Source organism: Fulvia fulva, chromosome 7 (assembly GCF_020509005.1).
Source record: "Fulvia fulva chromosome 7, complete sequence".
Taxonomy (NCBI): Eukaryota; Fungi; Ascomycota; class Dothideomycetes; order Mycosphaerellales; family Mycosphaerellaceae; genus Fulvia; species Fulvia fulva.
The window spans coordinates 3,109,230-3,131,993 of record NC_063018.1 but is presented as its reverse complement, the minus strand read 5'-3'; the positions used below and the strand labels follow the sequence as shown (position 1 = coordinate 3,131,993).

Sequence of the window (22,764 nt, the reverse complement as noted above, 5' to 3'; positions counted from 1 at the left end):
GAGTGAGAGGGTTGCCGTTTCTTGCCGAGATGGACTTTGGCCTGAGCGTGCGGAGCATATGATCTCGACTTCCGCGATAAGGAGGAATGCCGTGAGCATATGCTGTTTCTCAACCTGGCGCTGGGTTCCTGCTGCCACAGCTTTCACAGTCCCCAATCCGACCTCTGGTGGTGTCATTTGCACTTGCGATATAGTCGTGAATCTCCTTCCAAACTGGTGCTACACAGCTCCTCCTAGTCGCCTGGAACATATAGCGCTCCCTGGTGTCGTGAGCTTAAGACCGCTCCGGACAATGACTGGATCCCCGTGCTCTTGAACACACCGCAGCCATACTCAGACCAGCCAAATGTCCTCAGCCTGCACCCTGCCATCGAGGTAGCAATCAGCCAGGTAGCCCTCATGTATATCGGAGATCACTCCATCTCGCCTGTATCTTAGTAACGCAGGGCCCAAGACACGTCTTCTACGTCCACCCCTCGTGAGTCGGCGAAGCGTCAAGGGTTTGTCAGCTCCAAAAATGACCCAAATCTCGCAGTTCCTTCTCGCAACGCTGGTAGTCTCAACGGTCAGACCCGTACAGGATTTGCCGTAGTGACTGGCGAACCGGCTCCAGCCATTGGCTCGTGATTCTCCTAGGACATGCCCAAGGGTGGCCACGAAAAGTCCGTGAACGCGCATGACTCTGTCCGTATTGCCGTAGCCATCCGGTCAGAAAGCCATGCGTGGAGGGATGTTAAGGGATGCTCTACCCCAAGTTGGATTGATCCTGCCATTGTCGTGATATAAAGGCAGCTCTTGTTGCCACAACTTGAAGTGGAATCGATCCTGCCTGCTGACTTCATCCAGCGGTGCAAACCAGTCAGGCGCCCATGAAGGTAGGCGCTGACGGCGAGAGTGAGTTTTATGTGGCGAGTTGTCCAGCGGCCATTCGTCAGCAGAGGGCATTGCCATGATATCCAAGCGTTGCTCGCCACGGAAGATTGCTTTGGCCAATTTGACGAGAACATCAGTATCGGTGGTGCGATTGGTATAGTCGATGGGTAGGTCGTATCCTATTGTGCTGTCTGCTAATGCCAAGACCGCGTACGCTTTGTCACGTGCGTTTGAGCTCTGGCACCGACGGGAGTGTGAAAGGAGCGTGGAAAGCCGTGTGAGATCCCTCATTGGTACATGGCCACCTCGAGAGGCTCTACTTCTGAAGATATCTTCGCAAAGGTCCCACGCCGATGCGTGTCGCAAGAGCTGGAGCTGTTCGGTGAAATTCTGTTGTCGTACTGTGATCATGCGAAGCAACTTATTTCGGGCAGGGAACAGTCTACGCCAGCAGCCGCCTTGATGAGCATCAGCATATCTTTCCAAATTCTCCATGACGTTAGTACAAGCACCAAGGCGAAGCTCTCTTGCGAGAAAGAATGGGCGTAGAAAGGCATAGAGTTCTTTCCAAGGCACGCTGAAGCCACCAACCAGAAAAGTGACCCGAGTTGCTGACAGGAACTCCTGATATACCCAGGCCCTTGACCACCAAGGGCTTGTGGCGATGTAGTAGACATTGTACCATACGTCCCCAAGATTGCCCGAGTTTTGGGTCCAAGATTAGGGATCCTTTGTCGAAGTCGGCTGCCTGTAAGCGTACGATGGTTAGGCAGCCGCATGTGGTCGTGATGCCAGGCACTCCAGCTGTCCCAGTCCGGGTTACGGCCGTGATGCCGGAAGTACAATGGTTGTCGAGTCGGTAGCCAGACCAACACATGGGCAGCTCTCTCATAGATCTGGTCCATGAAACTAACCTGTGAAGACTTCTCTGCGGAGTTCTCTTGATCAATGCAGAGCTGATCTGCCCATACCCGCAGTCTTCCTCGATACAAAGGTTCGACATCCCAAGCATCCTTCACGGCCTCAACGGCTCGAGCCAGATTCGATGAGACATAGTGCCGTCTTCGCCCGATTTGTACGTTCTCCCATCTCTGGTGGCTGCCCCAATGGTAGGAGAGAGCGATATACTGAGGGTTGCCCAAGCGCAAAGAAACGGTTTCCAGTCTGTGATGTTCCTCGTCAGATCGGTCGAGACACAGAAGGCGGATCTCATCATTCTCGGGACGAAGAGGCGTGGCGTACGACCCCCGGCTAGCCATACAACATTTCCAGATGCCAGTAACTCCTTGGTAGTCCTACCACCGTTGAGAAATTACGATGCCAAACAGAGTGACGCCTGTCTGGATTACAGCTTTTGAGCACACCACGGGCGGGGTCAACCCACTGCTCGTCAGCCTGACGGACGGAGACATTCGCCTCTCTGTTACCACCATTGGAAGCGGACGTGTAATGCAAATCCAGTGGCGTATGCCACGTATGGCTAGCCAGTGCGCACTGCTGATGAAAGGTGCACGGCGGAATATGCATATGCGTAGTGTATGCTCCGACATGAGCAGGTAGGACGAGGCACATATACACGCGCTTGCCCTTGATGACCTGTCACCTGTAGACCGCCTGCAGCCTTGATTCGGTCGCACTGGTAGGGCACTGCGGCATGTGCAACGAGTATCAGTTGGTCCGGAACGATCGGTATTGATACGCTGGAGAAAGAGGCGATGTTGTGCTTTGACATGCAGATGGGAAGGGTCGGTTGCAGGTATTTGTTGGTCGCGCTGGCAAGGCCGAATGTCGAGCCGTTCTGATTCGTGAGATTCAGCCTCATTCGCCCTCTGCCCGCAGGAGTGGGCGTGACCTGAATCGGACGATGGGAGTGAGGCCAGAATGGTTGTCGGGCCGCATGAGGTTGCCTTGACGCAAGCCTCGCCAGGGGTCATGGGATGGTGTGCTTGGCGCCGAATTTCCACGCCTGAGGCATTCCAAAAGTATGTCACATGGCCCTTCGGCCAGAATGGCGACCTGATGCATGGGTTTGCGCCCAGATTATCGTATGATTTGATGCTTCCAGACGTCTGAAGCTTCCATAACCGGTTTGGTCCATTTTGCCAGGCGTCGATACCAGTCATCATGCGGTGCCAAGGTCAGGAGTGTTGGCCGCTAGAAATGTTCCTCTGAGCGAGAATTGTCCCAAGGCGTTGTACTTACACAAACTCCAAGAGCGAACAGGCAGAATCGTTATGCAAAGTTGCGTCCTGCGTTGGCATTGATGATGATGATGATGATGATGTTGCTCGGCCGAGGAGGCACAGCAGTGGTAGACGGGCAGATTTGCCACTGTTGCAATCAAGGGTTGAAGCCAGCGTGAGCAGGACCATGCATCGTCTTCGCCCAGATCTGTTGCCACCTGCCGTCAACTTTTCGAAACTCGCACGACGACCACGCAGGTCTCGTGACGCCTGGGGGAGCACCCGTCGTTTCGGTATTGTAGTACACCAGTGCCGTGTTTCGCTTCATATCCAAATCGGTGTTGATGTCCATACAGCGTACGTAGAATTCCGGATAGTTCTGGCAGTGTGCTTTGAGCAGCCGGATGAACTCGTCTATGTCCAATGGCTGAGCCGATATCTGCTTGAAGTCAGGGGCAACAAAATGGAAGGTCGAGTCCGATCTCTCCAGGCGGCGGGCATTGACGCCATCGATACTGTCCCTTACGCATTTCTGCACGTATGCAATGACTTCTTCCTCCGTACCAGGGTCTTTGACATCGGCGGGAGAGGACGCGGCTGAAGGATGTGGAGTGTGCATCTGCATGTCTGGTGAAACGGTGGTGCCTGCCAGGACAACAATCGAATGTGTCTTTTGATCTTGCAAAGTGATCGGCTGACTGACACAATCTGGTGAAGGACGAAGATACACTCTGCATACTATCAGGAGGCGCAGTCGGCGGAAGATGACATGCACGCATAGCTCAGCCCAACGACGGTCGCTGCACGCCCATCGCATCGCATCGCGCTCGCAGGGAATAGAGTTCCCTTTGCCGTGACCGCCTTGTCTCCGCAAGAACACCACAAGCTGCTGCAGGCCACGCTCCATTGGCGGGCACGTGGACACGCTTCGCCAGGGAAACAAAACCCACCCACCCTACGACGCGCAGGAAGACGACATCTTGCTGGAAGACTGGCGCACCACATCGAACACACCACAACGCGACACCGCACGAATACACTCTTGCCCCTCCCCGCAGCGATCCCACCGAAGCCTGCAACGCCCACTGAGACCGCAAGATGCCTTGCTTCAAGGGCCTTGCGGTCAGTATACACACCCCCGATGGCCCCATCTCTGAGTTTTCGGTGCAGAAGCAGTCGCGTCAGAGTCGTATATCCACATACATACCAGTCCCTCCTGCGAAAGTCCCCTTCGGTTCCTCCACCGGCAAGCCAGAGCAGTCCACCTTTGCCATCAGCATAACCCTGCTCACACCGGGGCTGAACGTGCCCTACTCGACGCCCAAAGCTACGCCAGATGATCCGTACCCCAAGCCAAGAGTGGTCGGTGGACTGCCAGGAAACACAGGCGAACGGGGCAAGTTCAGCGCCTCAATACCACCCTACATCCCACGCACCACCAACCCAAACGAGACGATTGCTGCCTACATCTACTTCGACGGACGAGCGAAAGAGGAAGTCGCGACACTCTTGCGGCGAGGCGAAGAGACGTGGGTGAACTCGAGGTGGGTCAGCGTGCCAGCGTCGGAAGGTGGGGGCCTGGCAGAACGCGAGTTCCTGTTTCGAGAGGTAGGACTGGAGAGATGGCTTAATGGGCTTGATTTGGAAGGCAGCAGCAAGGACAAGCAGGACCGGATTGAGAAGCGGCAGCGCAGACTAGAGAAGGCACGCCGAAAGAGGAAAGAGAAGGAGGGCGCCAACAGTGACAGCGAAGATGGCGAGAGAGATGACGCTACCAAGCGGACAAACGGAGTGCTCCGTTATGGCGGTGACGGCAGTGCACCCGTCGAAGACATTGACAACGACGAAGGACTGTTCGACTCAGACAACAGCGACTCCGACGATGAGCCACCACAACCGGAAGCTGCAGGCCAGATCAAGGTTGCCCTCTTTCGCGTACTTGCGAGTGGTGAGATCAAGCGAGGAGAGTACTCCCCACAGTTTGACGCACACGATGACGACGAGAACATGGAGCAGAACGGCAACGGCGAGGGAGGCGATGCAGATGTCGACCACACCACGAGCTTTGCCAAACCCAAAACATTGGACCCAAAAACTATCAGCACTCAGACAGTAACCGGCTTGGACCCTCCAGAGTCGCCTTACGCCGTGTTCACATTCTTCTACCGAGGCGAGAAGCAGCTACGCAAGATGGGAATGCTTGAGACACAAGAAGCAGAGAAAACGCCGCAGTCAACCAAGCGGAAGTCGTCAGGGCCAGACTTTTCGAAGCTCGGTCCGCTCAAGTCACAAGGCACCATCGGCTACTCGGGCTACAGAGAACGAAAAGCGAAAGACAGGGACGTTGACGCCATGGACAGTGACGATGATGACGAGGACGACGAGAGGCTGCCAAACGGACCCGATGATAACGACGTCAAGCAAGAGCATGGCACCAATCACCTGTCTCCGGAAGATGCCAAGCGCATACGCGAAACTGCCGAGGGTGTAGGCAAGATCAAGGTAAGCACGAACCATTATCTAGCAAGGAGACGATATACTGACCTCCCACAGCTTAAGAGACAGCATTCTGCTGATCCGGTCAACGACCAGATGAAAAAGTCACCGCACCTCAAGACGGAGGAGGCTTCTCCTGTCGGCACACCGAAGTCCATCACCAGCACTGGCGCCAATGCTGGCACACCACCTGATAGCCTGTCACCCGGTCCCGATGCAGAAGCTCTAGCCAGCCCATTCAAGCGCCACAGAGCAAGCATGCCTGGACTGAAAAACAGCTTCGGATCCCTTGGCTCGACTCCCAACGAAGCCCAACTGCCCGCGACATCAATGTCCGATGCGCCGCCGAATGAGAACGCGCAGCAGAGAGCAGCATCCACACCAGAAGTCAAGCGAGACATCCCGCCACCAACATCGGAGACATTGGATGAAGAGTTGTGACTGCGGTATCTCTCCAACCGTGTAGAACAGCCAATGCTAATTCGAAGAGTCTAAAGGAATGATCGCGCCACTCTGAGTGACGCACCTACTCCGACGCAACGACAGCGAGTGGCAAAGAAGTCCAATTCAGACTAGTCACCTGAAAGCCTTGCACGGGCGAGAGCCAAGTTCAGCAAGAATCTTGACCATATCATCCGGTGCGGTGGCATCTCAATCGTCGACTTCGGCGCAGCCACACCACCTGCTGGAGGGAGCTTCGTGTTCGGCGATACACCTATCCAGCCACATAGCTCGCCCGAGGACTCGCCCGCACGTATGAACCAGGACAGCGCACTCGGCAACCGCACAGACGACGACAACGAAGCTGATGAGAAGGGTGCTTCGCATGATCCCGGCATGGGTGACTAGAAGCGTCTCGGGCGATGACGATAGAAAGCGATTGGTAGTCTTTCATTTTGTGCTTCGACATGGAGCGCAGCAGCGACTTGTCGGAGCTTCCTGCGGATTGGTCGGACTATGATACCAGGATATGGCGAGGCTTCGCCGGACCTCAGATCGTCATAGAGAGCAGGAGCTTGTATTGCATGAGCTACGGCAGTAGACAGCAGAAGTATGTCATGACGTGTGCGATACGGCCGTTGGGCACTATTTTACTGCAGGGCGTAACCCGCAAATCCGACAGATGTGGCGAATATTCCATTACGCCTCTCGTGTCGATGATTCGTTTGGACCTGCTGGGAACGACATCTCAGCTCTGGGCACGGCCCTGAAACCGACCAGTACACCGACGATCCGCAATCTGAATAGACTTGGGCTCTCCGTGGCCGTAGGCTTTGCTCTTGAGTTTTTGCTATCCTGTGCTTACTTCACCAGGACTTGGATCGTCCCGGAGATCATGCAAGCAAGAACGATCATCACGCGATGTGGCGACGAAGTCTCCATAGCATGGCTAAACTGTACAGGAGGCGCCTTCGAATCATTGTACCCGCACGTCAAAACAGTTTGTATGATCCGGCGGACCACTACGCGAGCACCAGATGTCCCGTTCGATTTATTCTTGAGCTACGCCATGACCCAATGCAGTGACCCGAGAGGCAAAGTCTCCGCAACGTTTGGTGATCCTCGATTGAGAGCCTTGGGAGAGAGGGCTCAGCTAACAGTCGACTGCATTGTGTCAAGAGAAGAGCTGTCGCCCGCTGTTATGAGGCAGCATTTGAGCTACGCGACCGGGATGGAAGCGTCGTGAGACGGCTACGAGCACATTCGAAATTCTCTCATCAGGCATACTTGGTGTCGACCATCCGAGCGAACCCTTTGGTAAGTGGCTAGTCGAGTACATTGACACTGTGTGGTTTTCTACCCATTCAGAAGGCATTATCGTCACGCCCAAGCTCGGAGGATTTGTACTGCTGTAACCCAAGATACACCCTATTATCTTTCGGACAACCTTCACGCCAGAATCATATCCAGTTTCCGATAACATTGCGAAGGGCGTGTTTCGTTCAGTACATGCAAGGGTCATACAGTTGCTTGACACCTGCCTGGTCATTCACCTCACGAGCAGACGAAGCTCGGCTTTGAGGCTTGTCGAAGATTAGCAGCTGCCGCAAAGACGCTAGTGCCGATGCTACCACAATCGACAGCATGTTAGCCAAGAGAGGCATAGTCATAACACAGATGCACGCGTGCGGCGCGCACAGGATGCACCTCATTCTTCCCTTTGAACCTGATGTTCACACCCTCCCCAATGCTCAGACTGTACTCAACGAGCTGGCATCGGCATGAGCTGCCCGGAAGCCAGCGACCAGTCCTTTGGACCCCGGATCGACGCCAGCTGCCGACCATTCGACTTCACCTTCAAGTTTGAGGATGTTGTGTTTGGATGCTTGCCTGCTGCGGTCTTCGTATTTTTGGTATCCAAGGTGTTGCGTTGGGGATTGCTGGAACTCAAAGCGAGCGTTTCAAGATACTGCAGTACTATGTGTTCACGTTTGCTTCAAACAAGAGCCGTTTCGCACAGCCTTCGACAACACAGCATTACTCCATTGCATAGAGTCTAGTCCACTCCTTCGCTTTCTTCGTGAACTCGATCCTTTCATTCTTGTACTCTCTTCCTATCTCTTCACCCGCCGCATACGCTGGGACCGGCTGCATCATTGATTCCACAAACGCGGACATCATCGCACGCAGATCGAGCGCCGGGCTCCAATACTGATCATCGAGTTTCGAGATCACCTTGCCAGTCTGAGCATTAATATGTGGGCTGTAGAGCTTGGTGTTGCAGGTGATCTCGAGTGCTTTGAATGAGTAGGTGAGCTTTTCGTCCTTGATGACAATAGTGAAGTTGAAGCTGCCGCCCTGATAGGCTGACTCGGGGTAGTCAGCTTCAGTGATCTCGACCGTTGCGGTCCATTGGCGAAGCCTCGTTCTGGGGACTGGTTTGAGAGTGATGCCTTTCATTGACCCGGACTTCTCGGACTCAAGCAAGTCTTTCTCCAGGCAGTCTCGCTCGCTTTTGAGTTGTGGGTGCTGCATCCTGAGAGCTTCGGTTCGATGGCGGTACCTAAGAGTGAGTAATGAGTACCACGCAAGAGCTTGGACAGGTATGTATACTCTTTACTACAATCTGTGCTCATTGCTTCAACGTGCATTGATAATGTGAGCAATCGCTTCAAAAGACTTGTTGTGCCGCGGCCTCCTTTATAGGCCTGCAGGTTGAGTCAAGTTATGGCAACACGTACCGATGCAAACATAATCGTCCTTTCAAGCGCAAATAGCCATCTCCAATGGCAGCTAGCCTACCCAGCACGCCCTATATCCCTCAGCAGCCTTGCGCGCGATGCATCTCGGGCGCTCGGGCTGCTCTTACTCTTCGGCGAACAGAGCTTCGATGCCATCATATATACCCTCGTTCACCCACTGGCTCTCACCCACAACGCTGTCGACCCACTCGCCGTTCTCGTCGAGCCAGTGATCTTCGTATTTGCAGATCTTGTTGGTCTTCTCGGTGTGGGCCTCAGCAAACTCCTTCGCCTTGTGCTGAGCACTGTACATCAACACCCGCGGATCGTTGTACGTGTCGAAAGTGTACTCCTGCTTGGTGTGCACGCCTGCCCAGGTCATGGTTAAGTTCTCGAACTTGTTCTGGTCGACTGGGCTCTCCATATAGGGAACAACCCCGTGGCGGCTGAAGGCTGGAATGATCCAGCGCAGCTCCCGAAGCTTGCCAATCTTCTCGAGGACGAGGACTGGATCCAGGATGGCTTTCCCCGATTCGAACCAACGCTTATCGCTGTAAGTGTCGAAGCCTGGCTCACTGCGGATGTCACCAATCATAGAGATGTAGATTTGAGCTCCAGCGTATGTGCCGAGGGTACTGAGTGATTCCGGGAGGACGTTCAAGCCAGGGTGGCTGACGCTCAGCTTGCGGATCATAGCTGCCTTTTCGGAACCGATCTTCTGCAGTAAGATGTCCAATGTGACCCAACCCGTCACATTGGAGAAGCGGAACTCGTTCGAGGAGTAGAAGTCCTCCGTGATGTCCTCCTTGAATTGCTTGCAGGTCCGCATCAGGGCCCAGCTAGTGTAGACCTTAGGCTTGACTGTATCGTACTGGTGGCTGCAAGCCTCACGAAATTCCTCCTCGCAGCCCTTCTGCCGGCCGTAGCCCGACCATTGGAAAGGTTCCGGGCAGAACTCGATGACTCCGTCGAAGAGGACCGCTTCGCCAAGGATCTGCTTGCGGATCGCGGTGGGCAGGCCTGCGAAGCGGAATGGCTTGTCCTTGAATGTCTGGAGAATGTCAGTTGCGACCCGATATTAGCTCCCTTTGGTACTTACCTCTTCAGCGTGTTCGCTTTCGAATCGTAGCTGAGGGTAGTCGTGGTAGTCGCATGAGCAATCTCCGCGCTTCTCGCCTTGCTTCAGTACTCGTCGATACCTCTGAGCGGACTTGCGTGGTCGATCGTAGTAATCGAGCGGCTTTGCTGGAACGTTGGCCGGGCGCCTGTGCATACCGCATGGCATGAGAGGGTTGGTGAAGCTGGCCGCATTGCCTCGAAGTTTCGAGGTGGGCCTTTGGGCGGTTCTGTTGAAGGTGCGGGAGTCTGTTGTTCCATTAGAGCATACTTTGATCCTAAATGAGGGAAGCTTACTGGAAATGCGCGACACGACAGGAATGTGCCGTGCGAGTGTCAATTACTGTTGCGGTGTTGTTATCGGCGACGGACAAGGTATTTGAAGTTGCCGATCTTATATGTGGTGAGCGAGCAGTGTCGAGTATGGGCGAAGAGACTTGCTTGTTGTTGTGGTGGAGGTGCAAGATCAAATGTTGAGATTTAAGAAGAGTGTCTCTGGGCCCGAGCGTTGTTGGCGCTTTTTTCAATGCTCAAATGACGCAGAAGCACGTGCACGTTAGTGAATGCTACAAACATGATCTGCTTTTCCCTATGAGGCAGCGTATCTGGTCCAAATGTGCGATAGTCTCCGCTAAGTCCATCACTGTTGGTCCCACGGGGGTGCAATAGTAGAGCGGAATGTATGTGTGACAGTAATCGACCAAGTGCTTGACACGAAGAGCGACGAGAGCAGCGGGAAGCATTTGGAACGGCGATTGGTAGGACTGTTTCACGATTGTAGTCGTAATAGTCATTGGATTGTTTTGTGTAAAGTGCTACCGATGAGCATCTTATTGGAAGAGAAACACGCTGTGGTGTGAGCACGTGCTGTGAGGGATCGACACATCCTCGTCAGCCTCTCAGGCCCTCATCTTTCGTGCAGCTCTTTGTGAATCCACACGTGTCACCGTTCCAACCTCCTCTTGATACACACTCTCGGACACTCTCCTAATTCTTTTCGGGTCTTGCCATAGCCAACGAGCGGTAGAACCCAACCTCATCAAGAAAGATGTCCTCAACCTTGTACTGCTTCCCGTTCTGAACTCCAGCAGACTGAGCAGATGCTCTACCCTTACGGATATTGTCTCGAACCCACCAGCCTGGCTCGTTGATCCACTTTGCGGGCACGCTCTTGCTGTGCAGACCCAGGAAGCTGATCTTGAGATCCTCGAACTTGTTCTCGTCCACCACCGTGTCGTTCGCAGCGCCCGGATCAGCGTAGACCGGGACAGTAAGACAGAGCTTCTGGAGCTCGCCCACTTTCTCGAGGACGAGAGCTGGGTCCCTAGTGGTGCCCTGCTCCTCGAACCAGCGCTTCTCGTAGACGAAGCCTGGCTCCTTGATGATGCCTCCAATCTCGAGGTAGATGCAACCCTTCTTGAACGACTCCTGGCTGGAGACAGATACAGGCTTGACGAGAAACTTGGGGTGGCAAACAGTGACCATGCGAAGCATTGCAGCCTTTTCGAGTCCGATCTTGTTGAGGAAGAAGTCAAGCGAGATCCAGCCCGTGGTGTTACTGAATCGGAACTCGTTGGTACCGTAGAAGATGGACGTGGTCTCCTTGCTGTTTTGACGATCGGTGCGCATCAATGCGGCTGCGGTGTTAAGCTTGTGCTTCGTACTTTGATGATGATACTTGGCACTCTGCTTGTAGTTGACGAGAAAGTCGCCCTTGAGCTGGCCTTGACCGCTGAAGGTAAAAGGCTCTGGGCAGAACTCGATGGCGTCGCGGAAGGTGAGGACGAGCCCGTGGATGTTGTTGCGAAGCTCGCCCGGGAGCCTGCGGAATGGGAAGAATGTACGCGAAAATTGAGTGATCTGGCCATCATTAGTCATATCCATACTTGGGCGGGATACGAGAGACATACCATTGCTGCTTTCTCACGCTCCGCACGTAGTTCTGGGAAGTCGTGGAAGTCGCACTCGCAGGATCCCAGCTTGTCTCCACCCTCGACCTGGCGTCTGTAGCGCTGAGCACCAGTTCGAGGACGCTCCCCAAGGCGCCGAGGCTGCACGGAGATCTTCTTGGGTCGCTTGTGCACGCCACAGGGCATCATGATGATGTCGGGGACATTTCCGCGAAGGAAGCCTGCTGGATAGTCATACTCGACCGGGGTCGCGCGCGACATGGCTGTGGTTGGGAGGACTATACATCTTGTTATCTTGTGTAGTATGCGAGAATAGATGTCGTGCTTGCCGAGTAGTTAGCGAGTGCTGGTGACCTATTCTCCGGGTTGTTTGCAGAGGTTTGCCGGTGGGACTGCAAAGGCAGACAGACGAAAATTGAAGGCCCTGTTCGTGGTTGGAGAGAAGGTATCCAAGTTGGAGGAAGCAAATTCCAGTGGGCAAGGGTCTTCGATGTGGTGCCGTCCGCTAGCGGCTCTTGTGAGGTTCATATGATCGTGGCCCAAGCGTTACTAGCGCCTTTTCCGGACCAAGATGACGCAGAAGTACGTGCGCGTGTGTTACTGAATGCTTGAAGTAGGCTCTACATCACCATTGGAGGCAGTCTACCAGGGCAAAACACATTCACTGTAGCACTCAAGTCACCACCACATGTTTCACGGCCGTGAAGCGGACAGGAAGAGGACCATGGCAGAAGTCGTTAAGTGCTCAACACGGAGCATGACGAGAGTGGCGGGAACTGGCGAGCGAGAATTTGTGTGCCACGACTGTAGTAAATGTAGTATCAATCGCTAATGTGGAAGTCGGTGACAACCATTGCCTTGAGCCCGGAGCTAGAAGACAGCCTTCTGTGCAGATCTCCTCGAGACATCTCAGACTGCTGTTACAGTAAGCACAGAAACAAGAACGCCTTTCCTTATAATAACATAATGCATCGTGCGGGACTCTGCGCGTTGTTCCAAGCCAATGTCGCTCTCATATCCATTGTGGCTCCGGTCCATCACCCTCTGCATCGGCATCACCCTTGCCCAGTTTCCGAACCTCGAACGATGAGCTCTAGGTGTCTATAAACGCACACAACCAAGCGCCGCCTTCGCGCGCCTAATTCGTGTCCGAGTATTAGACTCTCCTTACTGCTCAGCGAAGAGACCCTCGATGCCATAATATAGATCCTCGTTCACCTTCTGACTCTCACCTCCACTGCTGTCATACCACTCGCCATTCCGATCGATCCAATGATCCTCGTACTTGCAGATTTTGCCTGTCTTGTCGGTATGAGCTTGAGCAGCAGTCCGGGACTTACTAACAGTAGAAGGGATCCGCTGGCCCTGGTGGTAGTAGGAGAAAGCGTAGACCGTGGGTTCGATGCGAACACCAGCATACACGACGTCCAGGCTGTAGAATTGCTTGGCGTCCACAGGACTCTCGAGGCTGCCCCGGACACCGTTTGGCCAGGAGAAGGCGGGAATGACAAAGCGAAGTTGGTGTAGAGACTTCGCTTTCTGGATGATGAGGGTAGGGTCATTGGTGAGGCTTTTCTCCTCCCACCAGCGCCCCTTGTATTCGAAACCTGGTCCCGAGAGCACGGTCGCATGGCCAGCAGTCTTTGGGCGGCCAACATGGAAGTAGACACATCCGCTTGCGAAAGTGTACTCGCTGCTGATTGAAATCGGCTTGACGGTAAAGGTTGGATAACAGATGGTGATGTGGCGAAGCATCGATGCTTTCTTTAGCCCAGTCATGAAGAGCCAGAAGTCGAGAGAGATCCAGCCGGAGGTGTTGCTAAATCTGAACTCGTTCTCGGAGAAGAAGATGTACGCGGCTTCGTCGCTGATGGTATGGTTGGTGCGCATGAGGGCGGCCGCATCAGAACGTAGGGATTCGGTCTTCTCGCGGTGATGCTTGCGAACTTTCTCATATGCCTGTTCGCCATCGCAGCCGTCTCTCACTCTGCCCTCGCCGTCGTAGTCGAAAGGCTCGGGACAGAACTCGAGTGCCTCGTCAGACTTGAGGACCATGCCGTAGATCTTGTTTCGCAGTTCGGCGGGCAAGCGCCTAAAGGGGTGGAAGGTTCGGTTGAGACAGGTCGGCTAGAGGTGTCAGTACAAGATTGACATGGGCGTGTTTTATAAACTCACATTCGAGTACTGCTTCACTCCGCTCGAAGCTCGGGGTAGTCGTGGTAGTCGCACATACACGACCCGCGCTTCTCGTTGTGTCCCAGTGCCCGGCGGTAACGTTGTGCTAGCTGACGTGGACGCTCGCCAGATTGACGTGGCGCTGCTGGCACGTTGGTTGGCTTTGGGTGTTTACCACAAGGCATCAGAAGCTGACTACGAAATGTCGGAGCTCCGAAGCGAAGGGTGGACGGCTTGTTGACCGATGCAGAAATCGAGTTTGCCATGGCTGCTGGGACCGAGTTGACCCAGCCGACCCGGTCTTTGCCTATAAATCATCTTAGTATATTTGCGAGTCTGGAAAGTGGAGATACACTTACTGTGAAGGCGAATTCTGAACTGAGATAATATCTGCGATACCTGCTTGATGTTTGTCGGTGTCGGGTGGTCGGGAGACAAAGAGTTGTGCTGTTAGTATGGTCGCTTGTGAGATCTGCGAGGTGGTGTTTGTCTGGTGAGCGAGAAGATGCGCTTGCGAAGAGCAAGGAAAGCAAAATGCGGCGTTTTAAAGCCGAGTGGGTCTCAGCCTTCACTAGCGCCTTTTTCAGCTTCCGCAAACACGTTGGTGAATGTTCCAAATAGATATTATGTCATTCCACTATTTCACCAGCACTCTCTGCTGTGGTGAAGAGGTCTTACAGTACAAGCTAGGCTATTGTACAGACACCGCTTCTGTCTGTCCATTTGTGTGGCTTCTTACAAAGCGAAGACAGCAACAATGCCGGCAGCGATGAAGAAACCGCTGGCGGCGACCTTGGCGCCTGCACCAGTGTATGGAGTGACCGACATACCTGGGTTAGCACCAGATCCAGTGCCGTTGCCCGTGAAGAGTTAGCATTGATGTTGGCAACTCTGACGATTGTTTCACTCACCCTTGCTGCCCATGCCAGAGCCAGAGCCAGAGCCAGAGCCAGAGCCCATGCCAGATCCGCTTCCGGAGCCTGATCCAGCGTTAGCGCCATCGCCCGAGCCAGTGTTAGCGCCAGCGCCCGAGCCAGTGTTGCCACCAGCGCCCGAGCCAGTGTTGCCGCCAGCGCCCGAGCCAGTGTTGGCTGCACCTGTTGGTGCTTGGATTTGGCCGTCGCCTGAAGACATGTTAGTGGCTTTCCGGCACCCTTGCGTAAGTCTGTGTCTTACCGATCTGCGTGACAACGGCGCCGGTTGGCTTGGCACCACCCTGTCCTGCTCCTCCCTGACCAGCTCCTCCCTGACCAGCTCCTCCCTGATTGGCTCCTCCCTGACCAGCACCACCGGCACCAGCAGTCGGGGCCCCGATCACAAGAGTCAAAGAGCCGTTGACAACAGTGCAAGTCTGACCAGCTGGGTACTGATGCGCTGGGTTGCACGCGTAGGTAGTCTGAGCACCAGCGCCGGAGCCTGAGCCCGAACCGCCCTGTCCAGCTCCAGAGCCGCTGCCTGAACCTGAGCCAGATCCGGACCCGCTGCCTGAGCCCGAACCGCCAGCAACGGCAGATGTGGCAGCCTGGATTTGGCCATCGGCTGCAAAGGAATGTCAGTGTGATTTCTGTCTCATGGTGCTGGTTGGGATGTACCGATCTGGGTAACAGCCTGCTGAGCGACAGCGACGCCAGCGAGGGCGACGATTGCGGATGCGGTCTTCATGGTTGTGGTTGTGTGAGGTGATTAGTGTTAAGGTGTATTAGTTGTAGTATTGTCAGAACGAATGTGTGTGAAGGTCGAGAAAGATGTGCTGTAGAATGAAATGGTCTCTTATTTCGATGCCGCGTGTACCTGCATTGGCGCTGTTGAGGAGTCGATTAGGTACTCTCTCCACCTGATGTAGCGTCATTTATTCCCAAACAGTTTTACCTGTGTTGTCGTTGGATGGCAGCCTGTGTAGTCGAGTATGCCTCCTCATCAGCACGCGTTTCCTTGCTTCATCAAGTCAAGCCCGAATTCGTGCTTCGCAATTCTGTACCAAGTAGTCAGTCGCTGATGCGTACTCCCCGCAAAACAGCATCAAGAAGCTTCCATGAGATATTGTGGTAGCCAGTCAATCTTTGTATAAAACCATTTTGTCCCGTGACGGCCCGAAGCTGAACTCTGTCGTTGAACTGAGCTGTGAGGTAAGATGAGATATAATCGCAGATTTTGTTATTTGTGCAACTCAAGCTGGCGCTAAGTAACGTCCCAAATCCTGACCGGGATGCGAGGTTGATGTTTGGGTCAAAGTTCTTCGGAGAAGCTAATCGACTTCCTGTCGCGCTTGTGTCGTTATCGTGAAGTCGTGTTCATGCAAGTCCATTCTTTCTTGTGGCCTTCAAGCTCTCTTCAATCGTCTTGATCATCTCATTTCCAATCTTGTTAGCCTCTGCAAATCTTGGTGCGAAGTAGGCTTGAATCTTCTCGAACTTCTCACGATAACCATCCATGTGTCCAAGTTGCACCCTCTCACTCCAGTCGCGGGTGGCGAACGTGAACTCCAGATCGTCCGCACGGAAGCTCTGGTCCTCGATTGCAGTCGTTATGCACTCCTCCAGTAGTGTCTCGTTGCGATAGACGTACTCGGTGATGCCCAGCCAGAGGCGGAAGAGTGGTGTGCTGCAGATCATATGGTCGTAAGGTACGATGCCAAGCTTCCACCAACAGTCGACCATGGCCAACAGACTTAGGTGATTGTTCTTGACACGTTGTGCGGGCTTGTCACCAAGGCTGAAGCGGTCAAGGAGTTCGTCCTGCAGCAAGACATCGTCGTCGGGTTTCGGGGCGCCAAAGACTGCATCCTTCGCGGCATGGATCCTCTCACGTAGTTCCTTGCGGTGACCAGCGAGCATGAGCTTGTACAATTCAGTGACAGACTCGGCGTACTGCCGAATCTGCTTCTTGGCAGCAGGATTGAGGATGGCGAGTCCCGCATACACGTGCCACTTGTTGGCATAGATGCGCATCATGAGATTGATCTTGACATTCTCAATGCCTCCCACGTATCGTTCTGTCTCCCATGGGAATTGGTTATTCGCTTGCCACGCAGTACCCATGGAAAGGAAGGCGAGGTGGGTGACAGCTTGAGTGTCGGCAGTGATACGATCGTGTTTCTCCGCGGTCAGAGGCACAAACTTCGATTCGAAGCTGGACAACATGCGCTGAACCAGATCTACGCTCTTCTCCGAGGCACGATGGTTGATGATGACGAGTGGCTGGCCTTTCGGGTTCACACCAGGGCCGTGGAGAGAGTGGCAAGACACGATCTCGACGTCTCGGGGAAGGTGTTTCTCGAACGCTTCGATCTCGGGAGCTTTGGTCGATGTCTGACCACCTACGATGGCACCCATCTTGGTGGAAGGCCCAAACTTCGCTACACTTGAGTCAATGTTTGCGGCAGGCACAGAATACATGATCCAGTCGCTGCTGCGTGAGACAAAGTGACCGTTTTCGAGAATGTGGACATTAGGCTGGGAGTGACTCAGCTGCTGTCTATCTAGGCTATATATGGGAGAGCATACTCTGGACTGGAACTCTGCCTTGAGAGCTTCGAACTTGTCAGGCATGTCACACGCGTGGACTCTTCAGACAAGTTAGCTCAGGTGTAAGAGAGGGAAATCTGTTGAGCTGTCAGCGAATGCTCATGCCACTTGTCATGCTTTGAGCAGGGCGTGGTAGCGTTTGCGTTCAGACAAAAAAATTAAGGTAGCTGAGATTTTACATCATTGACAGCCGCCCGGTCGCAAGCGCCAGAAAGGTAGCAAGCGGTGCCGAACGACCATACTCGAGCCAAATGCACTCAAGTCATCATTACAGGTGAGGTAGGTGGTGATGGGGTGGCGGGTAAAGACTTACCATGTGATGTATCGTGGCCGACAGGAGGCAAGACATTGAGGTGCACTCACGTCCATCCTGCGTCTGCAATCTTCCTCGCGTACATCTTTCCCATGTCGCCCATGCCAATGATGCCCACCACTGCGTCGCCCATGATGGCAGTAGCTCTTCTCCGAGCTCAGCAAAATGATGGTGATGAAGAGGGTCTTCAACCTGCCGCCAACATAGTCACTGCAAACTACAGTCACACACAGCAGCGAATATGCGCTGTCAGGATGATGGCCGAAAGTTGTGAAGTGATGTTGTTGGTGGTGAAGAGAAGGAAAGAAGTTCAAGTCGCGCGCGCAAAGAAGAGCTTTTCTCTGATTCGTCTGTGCTTTTCAATCGGGCTTGGCGGCGGAATTATGCCGACGAACCTCAATCCACACCGAATTTGGCAGCTTCAATCTTTCCTCTCTTCACGGCACGAAGTCACCTCCTCTCGACCAACACATCACCCCGTCGACAAGCAGCAAAATGGCACCAAAGAAGAAGGTCGAGCGCGGTGCGACGGAGAACATCTCCCTTGGTCCCCAGGTCCGCGAGGGTAAGAAGCCAAAGACATCGAGACACGCGAGCATTGGAGGACAGCCGTACTGATCAGTATCTTCACAACAGGCGAGCTCGTCTTTGGCGTTGCCCGTATCTTCGCCTCCTTCAATGACACCTTCGTCCACGTTACCGATCTCTCGTAAGAATACACTACACTCCTCAGGCAGAAATGTCTGCAGGAAGATACATATTTTGGGCAGATGGGACACAGGCTAACCTGGGTGATTCCAGTGGCCGCGAAACCATCAGCCGTGTCACTGGTGGCATGAAGGTCAAGGCCGACCGTGACGAGTCCTCCCCATACGCCGCCATGTTGGCTGCCCAGGACGTCGCTACCCGCTGCAAGGAGTTGGGTATCACCGCACTCCACGTCAAGATCCGTGCTACTGGTGGTATGTACACACTTAGCTTGAAATCCAACGAGCATGTCCACTAACACAGGTTTCAGGCAACGGCACCAAGACCCCAGGTCCAGGTGCTCAGTCCGCTCTCCGCGCTCTCGCCCGTTCCGGCATGAAGATCGGCCGCATCGAGGACGTTACCCCAACCCCATCCGACAGCACTCGGAGAAAGGGTGGTCGCCGTGGTCGCCGTCTGTGAGCAATTCGCGAGCTTCTTGCGATGCTTGCAGCGATGGTGTGGTGGTGGATAGCATGAAAAGAATGAAAAGGCATTTGCCGATTGTGACACTCTCGCGGAAGACGGCAACCCTCGCCTGGCTTCCATGGTGCGCCATGTAGTCACATAAGATGAAGCAATGCGAACATGTATCAAGATGTTCAGAACGTGTAATATCGTGCATTCGTCTCACTCCCGGGGCTATGTGTTATTTAAGCTGAAGCAAAGAATCGCCCAAGGAACAAAACCATCGCCCAAGCCAAACACCATGCAGTAATGGCGCGCGCTCATCAATCATCAATCCACCACGGTCAACATCTGCTCTGCCCTCTGCATCGCTACCCACGCCCCTGCCCCTGATACATCACAGACACAACCTGAAACATCTCCTTCGCCATCCTCTGCCACTCCTCCCTCCTCTCCTCATCACAACCCGAAAACTTATCGGGATGCCACCCATTCCGCTCCCTCTTCAGCTCAACCCTCCCCGCCCTCAACGCCTTCTGCACATCACACGCACAAGCCCGCAACGCCCTCTTCTCCGCCTTACAACTCGCCTTCACGCACGTCCCACTCACAGGCGGCTGCGGAAAGTCCTTGATGGAAGCGTAGTCGTTGAATGCCACCTCGACGGCGGCGCGCCAAGTCGTGCACGCGGCTGTGAAGGCGGATGAGGTGTCGGTGGTGAGGTTCGCGCCGCCTTGGGAGAAGGGTTTGTGCGCGTTTTGGGATTTCCATTGGTAGTAGCGGTGTTGCTCTTCTGCTTTTTGTTGCTCGCGTCGTTCCTCTGCTTTGCGTTCGCGCTCGGCGCGCTTTGCGCGTTCACGTTCCAGGCGGTCCTGGCGTTCGCGGTCGAGTCGCTTCTTCGTGGCTTCTAAGTCCGCCGCTCGTTTCCGGGCCTCGAGCTCAGCGGCATCTTGCATGCGCTGCTCCTGCTTTCTCTGCATTTCCTCCTTTCGTGCTTTCTCTTGATCGACGATGGCGATACCGAAGTTGCGCCAGTCTGTGAGGTTCTTGAGCGCGTCCTGTTCGTCTTGTAGGACTTTGCTGTAGCGATCTTCAAACTGCTTGCGGATGTTATCGGCTGCTACCTCGTGGAGCTGAGCAGAGCGGTAGATCTTCTCGAGCTGTTCAGCCGTGGTGGGTGTTCGAGTCTTTTGCGCGTTGAGCCAGTCCTGGCGAGCGCCGGCCACTTCGGTGATTCGCTTTCGGTGGAACTCGATGGCTGCTGAGCGTTGTTCTGCGACGGCGCGGGTTGTTGCTTGTGCTTGGGCGAGGATGATGGCGAGCTCGAGCTCGTGTAAGCCTGGCATGGTGCTTGTTGGTGATGGTGTGTATATTCTGTTCTTGGTGCCGAAGAGGTAGGAAGCAAAGCTAGGCATTTGGTGTAAGCGAGTGTAGTTGGTTGGTGTGTTGAAATCAATGTGTTAAGATTGGACAAAGCGAGAAGCGGATTTTGAAAGCGATTTAGTTACATGTGCAGGTGAACACAAATCACGAGTTGGGAACCTCACTTACTCATTCACTAGCACCGCTACCCTCGCTACTCTTTCACCCCACTAGTCAATGTCTGGGACAGGTAAGCCATTGTACAGCTTCATCCTCCTGCCAAGCTTCTCCATGGCCTGCATGGCGTTCTTTTGCCTCAGATTCCGAGACTCCTCCTCGCTGACGAGCACGAAGTCGTAAGTCATCAACTTACTGCCCTCTTTCACTCCGTACTTGTCCGCTTGGTCTTTGTTGACGGTGCCCAAGTCAATCAAGAGTGACTCCTTGACTCCGAAGACAGCATCAGAAGTCTCGTAAGGGTCGCCCCGAAGATATAGTGCCCTGTCGAGAGCGATCAGCATACATTACAAGTCTCACAGCGGAGCGGTACTCACGTTATCAGATGATCATATCCCGACTTCTCAAACATGAAGTGCATGTGACTTGGCCGGTAACAATGCCTCCTCAGCCGTACTAGCAGCTTGCCCACAGGTCCATCATGTGGGACTGGGTATGGCACCGGTACGATGGCCTTGAACCAAAACACGCCCTCAGTATCACTCTTCATCACAGCTCTTTGATCTGGTCCTTCCCTTCCAGCATATTGCACATCGTAGAAACCCTTGCTGTCTGTCTCCCAGATGTCAATCTTAACGCCCTCGACCGGCTTCCCAGCGGTATCCTTGATCGTACATAGGACGAGGCAAGGTTCGCCATCGGGGTCGTGGGCTATGACTGAGCCGTTTGGAGCGTCTTCAGCTTCATGGGAGTGGAATGGGCCGAGTACAGTGCCCTCGGTCGATGCGGGAGGCTTGGGATGGTCAATGCTGTCTACAAGGAGTGATAGACCAAGGATGTCGGACAGTAAGATGAACTCCTGGTCAACTGTCAGCCTACACCACAGCGATCTCCAGCTAGAAATTACTGACCTGCCGCACGTCTGTGCAGATTTGACCAACTGATGTGAGGAACAACAAGCCTGTCATCCACTCTTCATGGCTGAGTCTCGTTTCTCTGGCAAAGTCGTGCAGATGTTGCACTATTCGCTCGAGGATATACTTCAATCTGGGATCCGGGCATTGCGAGTTGATTAGCTTAACATTCTCGGTAATGTTATCAATGGTGAGGTCCTTGAGAGGAGGCACATCAAGTTGAGAAGGATCCATTGTGGATCTGGAGTGATAGGAAGAGATGGTGAGATGCAAGATTAGCTACCTTTGTGTACCTTTATACTCCTGTACCCGGACGACGCGCTCGCGGCAGTTGGTTAGTAAAGCATTGGAAATGGTTGCTCAGTTTCGTCGGAGATGCCCCGCCAAAGTTCAAGCTCCCCACTCGCTCAGAATGCCAGGTGGTCCATTCGGCTGATCTCTCTGCCGCGAAACCAGGATATCGTGGGTGTCTGAACTGACCGTGACAGTGAATAGGTCGGAATGGTGCCGCAAACGCTGACAGATCCCGCCATACCCGACGCAGCCATCGTGCCAGGCCGATGAAGATCTGGAACACCCACTATTGCCATCAACCCGATCCGAAGCAGAATGGTAGAATATGGCAGGCGTGCAGGCCCAGACTCCGGTGCGAAGAGCATCTGGTTGCAAGCCATCCACGCAGGATCGCTTTACGAGCTGTCGACTCAAAGCTTCGACTTCTCCTCGTTGGCGAACCTTTGTGCCACAAAATCGATGGCAGCTCTATACCCGAAAACTCCCAAGCCCATGATCACGCCGACAGCCTTGTCCAAGAGGTAGCTGTGATGCCTGAATGGCTCCCGTGCATGAACGTTGGTAACGTGCAATTCGATGAAGGGCAAGTCGCAGCCTAGAAGAGCATCTCGCACGCCCACAGAAGTATGTGTCAAGGCTCCGGGATTGATGATTACGAAGTCCGCCTTCCCTCGGGCTTCGTGGATGCGATCAATGATTGCTCCTTCGTGGTTCGATTGGAAGTGGAGAAGCTCGATGCCATGTTCTTCTGCCTGCTTGACTGCTGCAGATTGCACGTCGGCCAGTGTCGTGCTGCCGTAAAGGTGAGGCTCTCGGGTGCCGAGCAGGTTGAGGTTGGGTCCGTTCAGGAGCAAGATTGACTTGTTCGCCATTTTCAACAATGGAATATCGTGCAGATGAGCAGGTTGGCTGTGAGAAGTGATAATGAGCGGTACTCAGGATCAAGTATTACCTTTATACGCTGCCATCCCCCGGCTTTTGACCATGGAGAAAGATTCTTCCCAGATCTACGTTGCTGTTGTGGAGGGCCTGAACATAACGCGGCCCGCTAACGGTTGGCACATGTGAAGCGAAGAGGCGATCTGGCATT

The 22,764-nt window shown here is 54.0% G+C and overlaps 11 protein-coding genes across 11 annotated transcripts; 2 read left to right on the top strand and 9 right to left on the bottom strand.

The window, feature by feature from the left end:
• Positions 1-3,213: 3,213 nt before the first annotated feature.
• On the bottom strand, positions 3,214-3,681 carry CLAFUR5_10459 (uncharacterized protein; the record flags this gene model as incomplete). The annotated part of the gene is made up of 1 exon (XM_047909607.1): positions 3,214-3,681. The coding sequence occupies one exon, from the start codon at positions 3,679-3,681 to the stop codon at positions 3,214-3,216; it is 468 nt and encodes a 155-aa protein (XP_047764263.1).
• A 473-nt stretch (positions 3,682-4,154) lies between these two features.
• CLAFUR5_10458 (uncharacterized protein) lies at positions 4,155-5,993 on the top strand (the record flags this gene model as incomplete). Its single annotated transcript, XM_047909606.1, has 2 exons — positions 4,155-5,558; positions 5,610-5,993. The coding sequence occupies 2 exons, from the start codon at positions 4,155-4,157 to the stop codon at positions 5,991-5,993; spliced, it is 1,788 nt and encodes a 595-aa protein (XP_047764262.1).
• A 2,037-nt stretch (positions 5,994-8,030) lies between these two features.
• CLAFUR5_10457 (Ubiquitin-conjugating enzyme E2) lies at positions 8,031-8,528 on the bottom strand (the record flags this gene model as incomplete). Its single annotated transcript, XM_047909605.1, has 1 exon — positions 8,031-8,528. The coding sequence occupies one exon, from the start codon at positions 8,526-8,528 to the stop codon at positions 8,031-8,033; it is 498 nt and encodes a 165-aa protein (XP_047764227.1).
• A 330-nt stretch (positions 8,529-8,858) lies between these two features.
• On the bottom strand, positions 8,859-10,019 carry CLAFUR5_10456 (uncharacterized protein; the record flags this gene model as incomplete). The annotated part of the gene is made up of 2 exons (XM_047909604.1): positions 8,859-9,785; positions 9,834-10,019. The coding sequence occupies 2 exons, from the start codon at positions 10,017-10,019 to the stop codon at positions 8,859-8,861; spliced, it is 1,113 nt and encodes a 370-aa protein (XP_047764258.1).
• An 818-nt stretch (positions 10,020-10,837) lies between these two features.
• Positions 10,838-12,021, bottom strand: CLAFUR5_10455 (uncharacterized protein; the record flags this gene model as incomplete). Its single annotated transcript, XM_047909603.1, has 2 exons — positions 10,838-11,710; positions 11,761-12,021. The coding sequence occupies 2 exons, from the start codon at positions 12,019-12,021 to the stop codon at positions 10,838-10,840; spliced, it is 1,134 nt and encodes a 377-aa protein (XP_047764257.1).
• Positions 12,022-12,927: 906 nt separating this feature from the next.
• On the bottom strand, positions 12,928-15,597 carry CLAFUR5_10454 (uncharacterized protein; the record flags this gene model as incomplete). The annotated part of the gene is made up of 7 exons (XM_047909602.1): positions 12,928-13,887; positions 13,936-14,080; positions 14,135-14,242; positions 14,675-14,765; positions 14,847-15,059; positions 15,112-15,474; positions 15,528-15,597. 7 exons carry the CDS (start codon positions 15,595-15,597, stop codon positions 12,928-12,930), a joined length of 1,950 nt encoding a protein of 649 aa, XP_047764256.1.
• Positions 15,598-16,226: 629 nt separating this feature from the next.
• Positions 16,227-17,483, bottom strand: CLAFUR5_10453 (putative prephenate dehydrogenase [NADP(+)]; the record flags this gene model as incomplete). Its single annotated transcript, XM_047909601.1, has 2 exons — positions 16,227-17,387; positions 17,439-17,483. The coding sequence occupies 2 exons, from the start codon at positions 17,481-17,483 to the stop codon at positions 16,227-16,229; spliced, it is 1,206 nt and encodes a 401-aa protein (XP_047764261.1).
• A 784-nt stretch (positions 17,484-18,267) lies between these two features.
• CLAFUR5_10452 (40S ribosomal protein S14) lies at positions 18,268-18,942 on the top strand (the record flags this gene model as incomplete). Its single annotated transcript, XM_047909600.1, has 4 exons — positions 18,268-18,337; positions 18,409-18,481; positions 18,574-18,734; positions 18,791-18,942. The coding sequence occupies 4 exons, from the start codon at positions 18,268-18,270 to the stop codon at positions 18,940-18,942; spliced, it is 456 nt and encodes a 151-aa protein (XP_047764260.1).
• A 356-nt stretch (positions 18,943-19,298) lies between these two features.
• Positions 19,299-20,273, bottom strand: CLAFUR5_20312 (uncharacterized protein; the record flags this gene model as incomplete). Its single annotated transcript, XM_059463148.1, has 1 exon — positions 19,299-20,273. The coding sequence occupies one exon, from the start codon at positions 20,271-20,273 to the stop codon at positions 19,299-19,301; it is 975 nt and encodes a 324-aa protein (XP_059319064.1).
• A 246-nt stretch (positions 20,274-20,519) lies between these two features.
• CLAFUR5_10451 (Hydroxyquinol 1,2-dioxygenase) lies at positions 20,520-21,659 on the bottom strand (the record flags this gene model as incomplete). The annotated part of the gene is made up of 3 exons (XM_047909599.1): positions 20,520-20,790; positions 20,844-21,325; positions 21,378-21,659. Coding segments are annotated over 3 exons (1,035 nt in total), but the record flags the coding sequence as incomplete, so codon positions are not given.
• A 425-nt stretch (positions 21,660-22,084) lies between these two features.
• Positions 22,085-22,546, bottom strand: CLAFUR5_10450 (Catabolic 3-dehydroquinase 1; the record flags this gene model as incomplete). Its single annotated transcript, XM_047909598.1, has 1 exon — positions 22,085-22,546. One exon carries the CDS (start codon positions 22,544-22,546, stop codon positions 22,085-22,087), a length of 462 nt encoding a protein of 153 aa, XP_047764259.1.
• Positions 22,547-22,764: the final 218 nt, after the last annotated feature.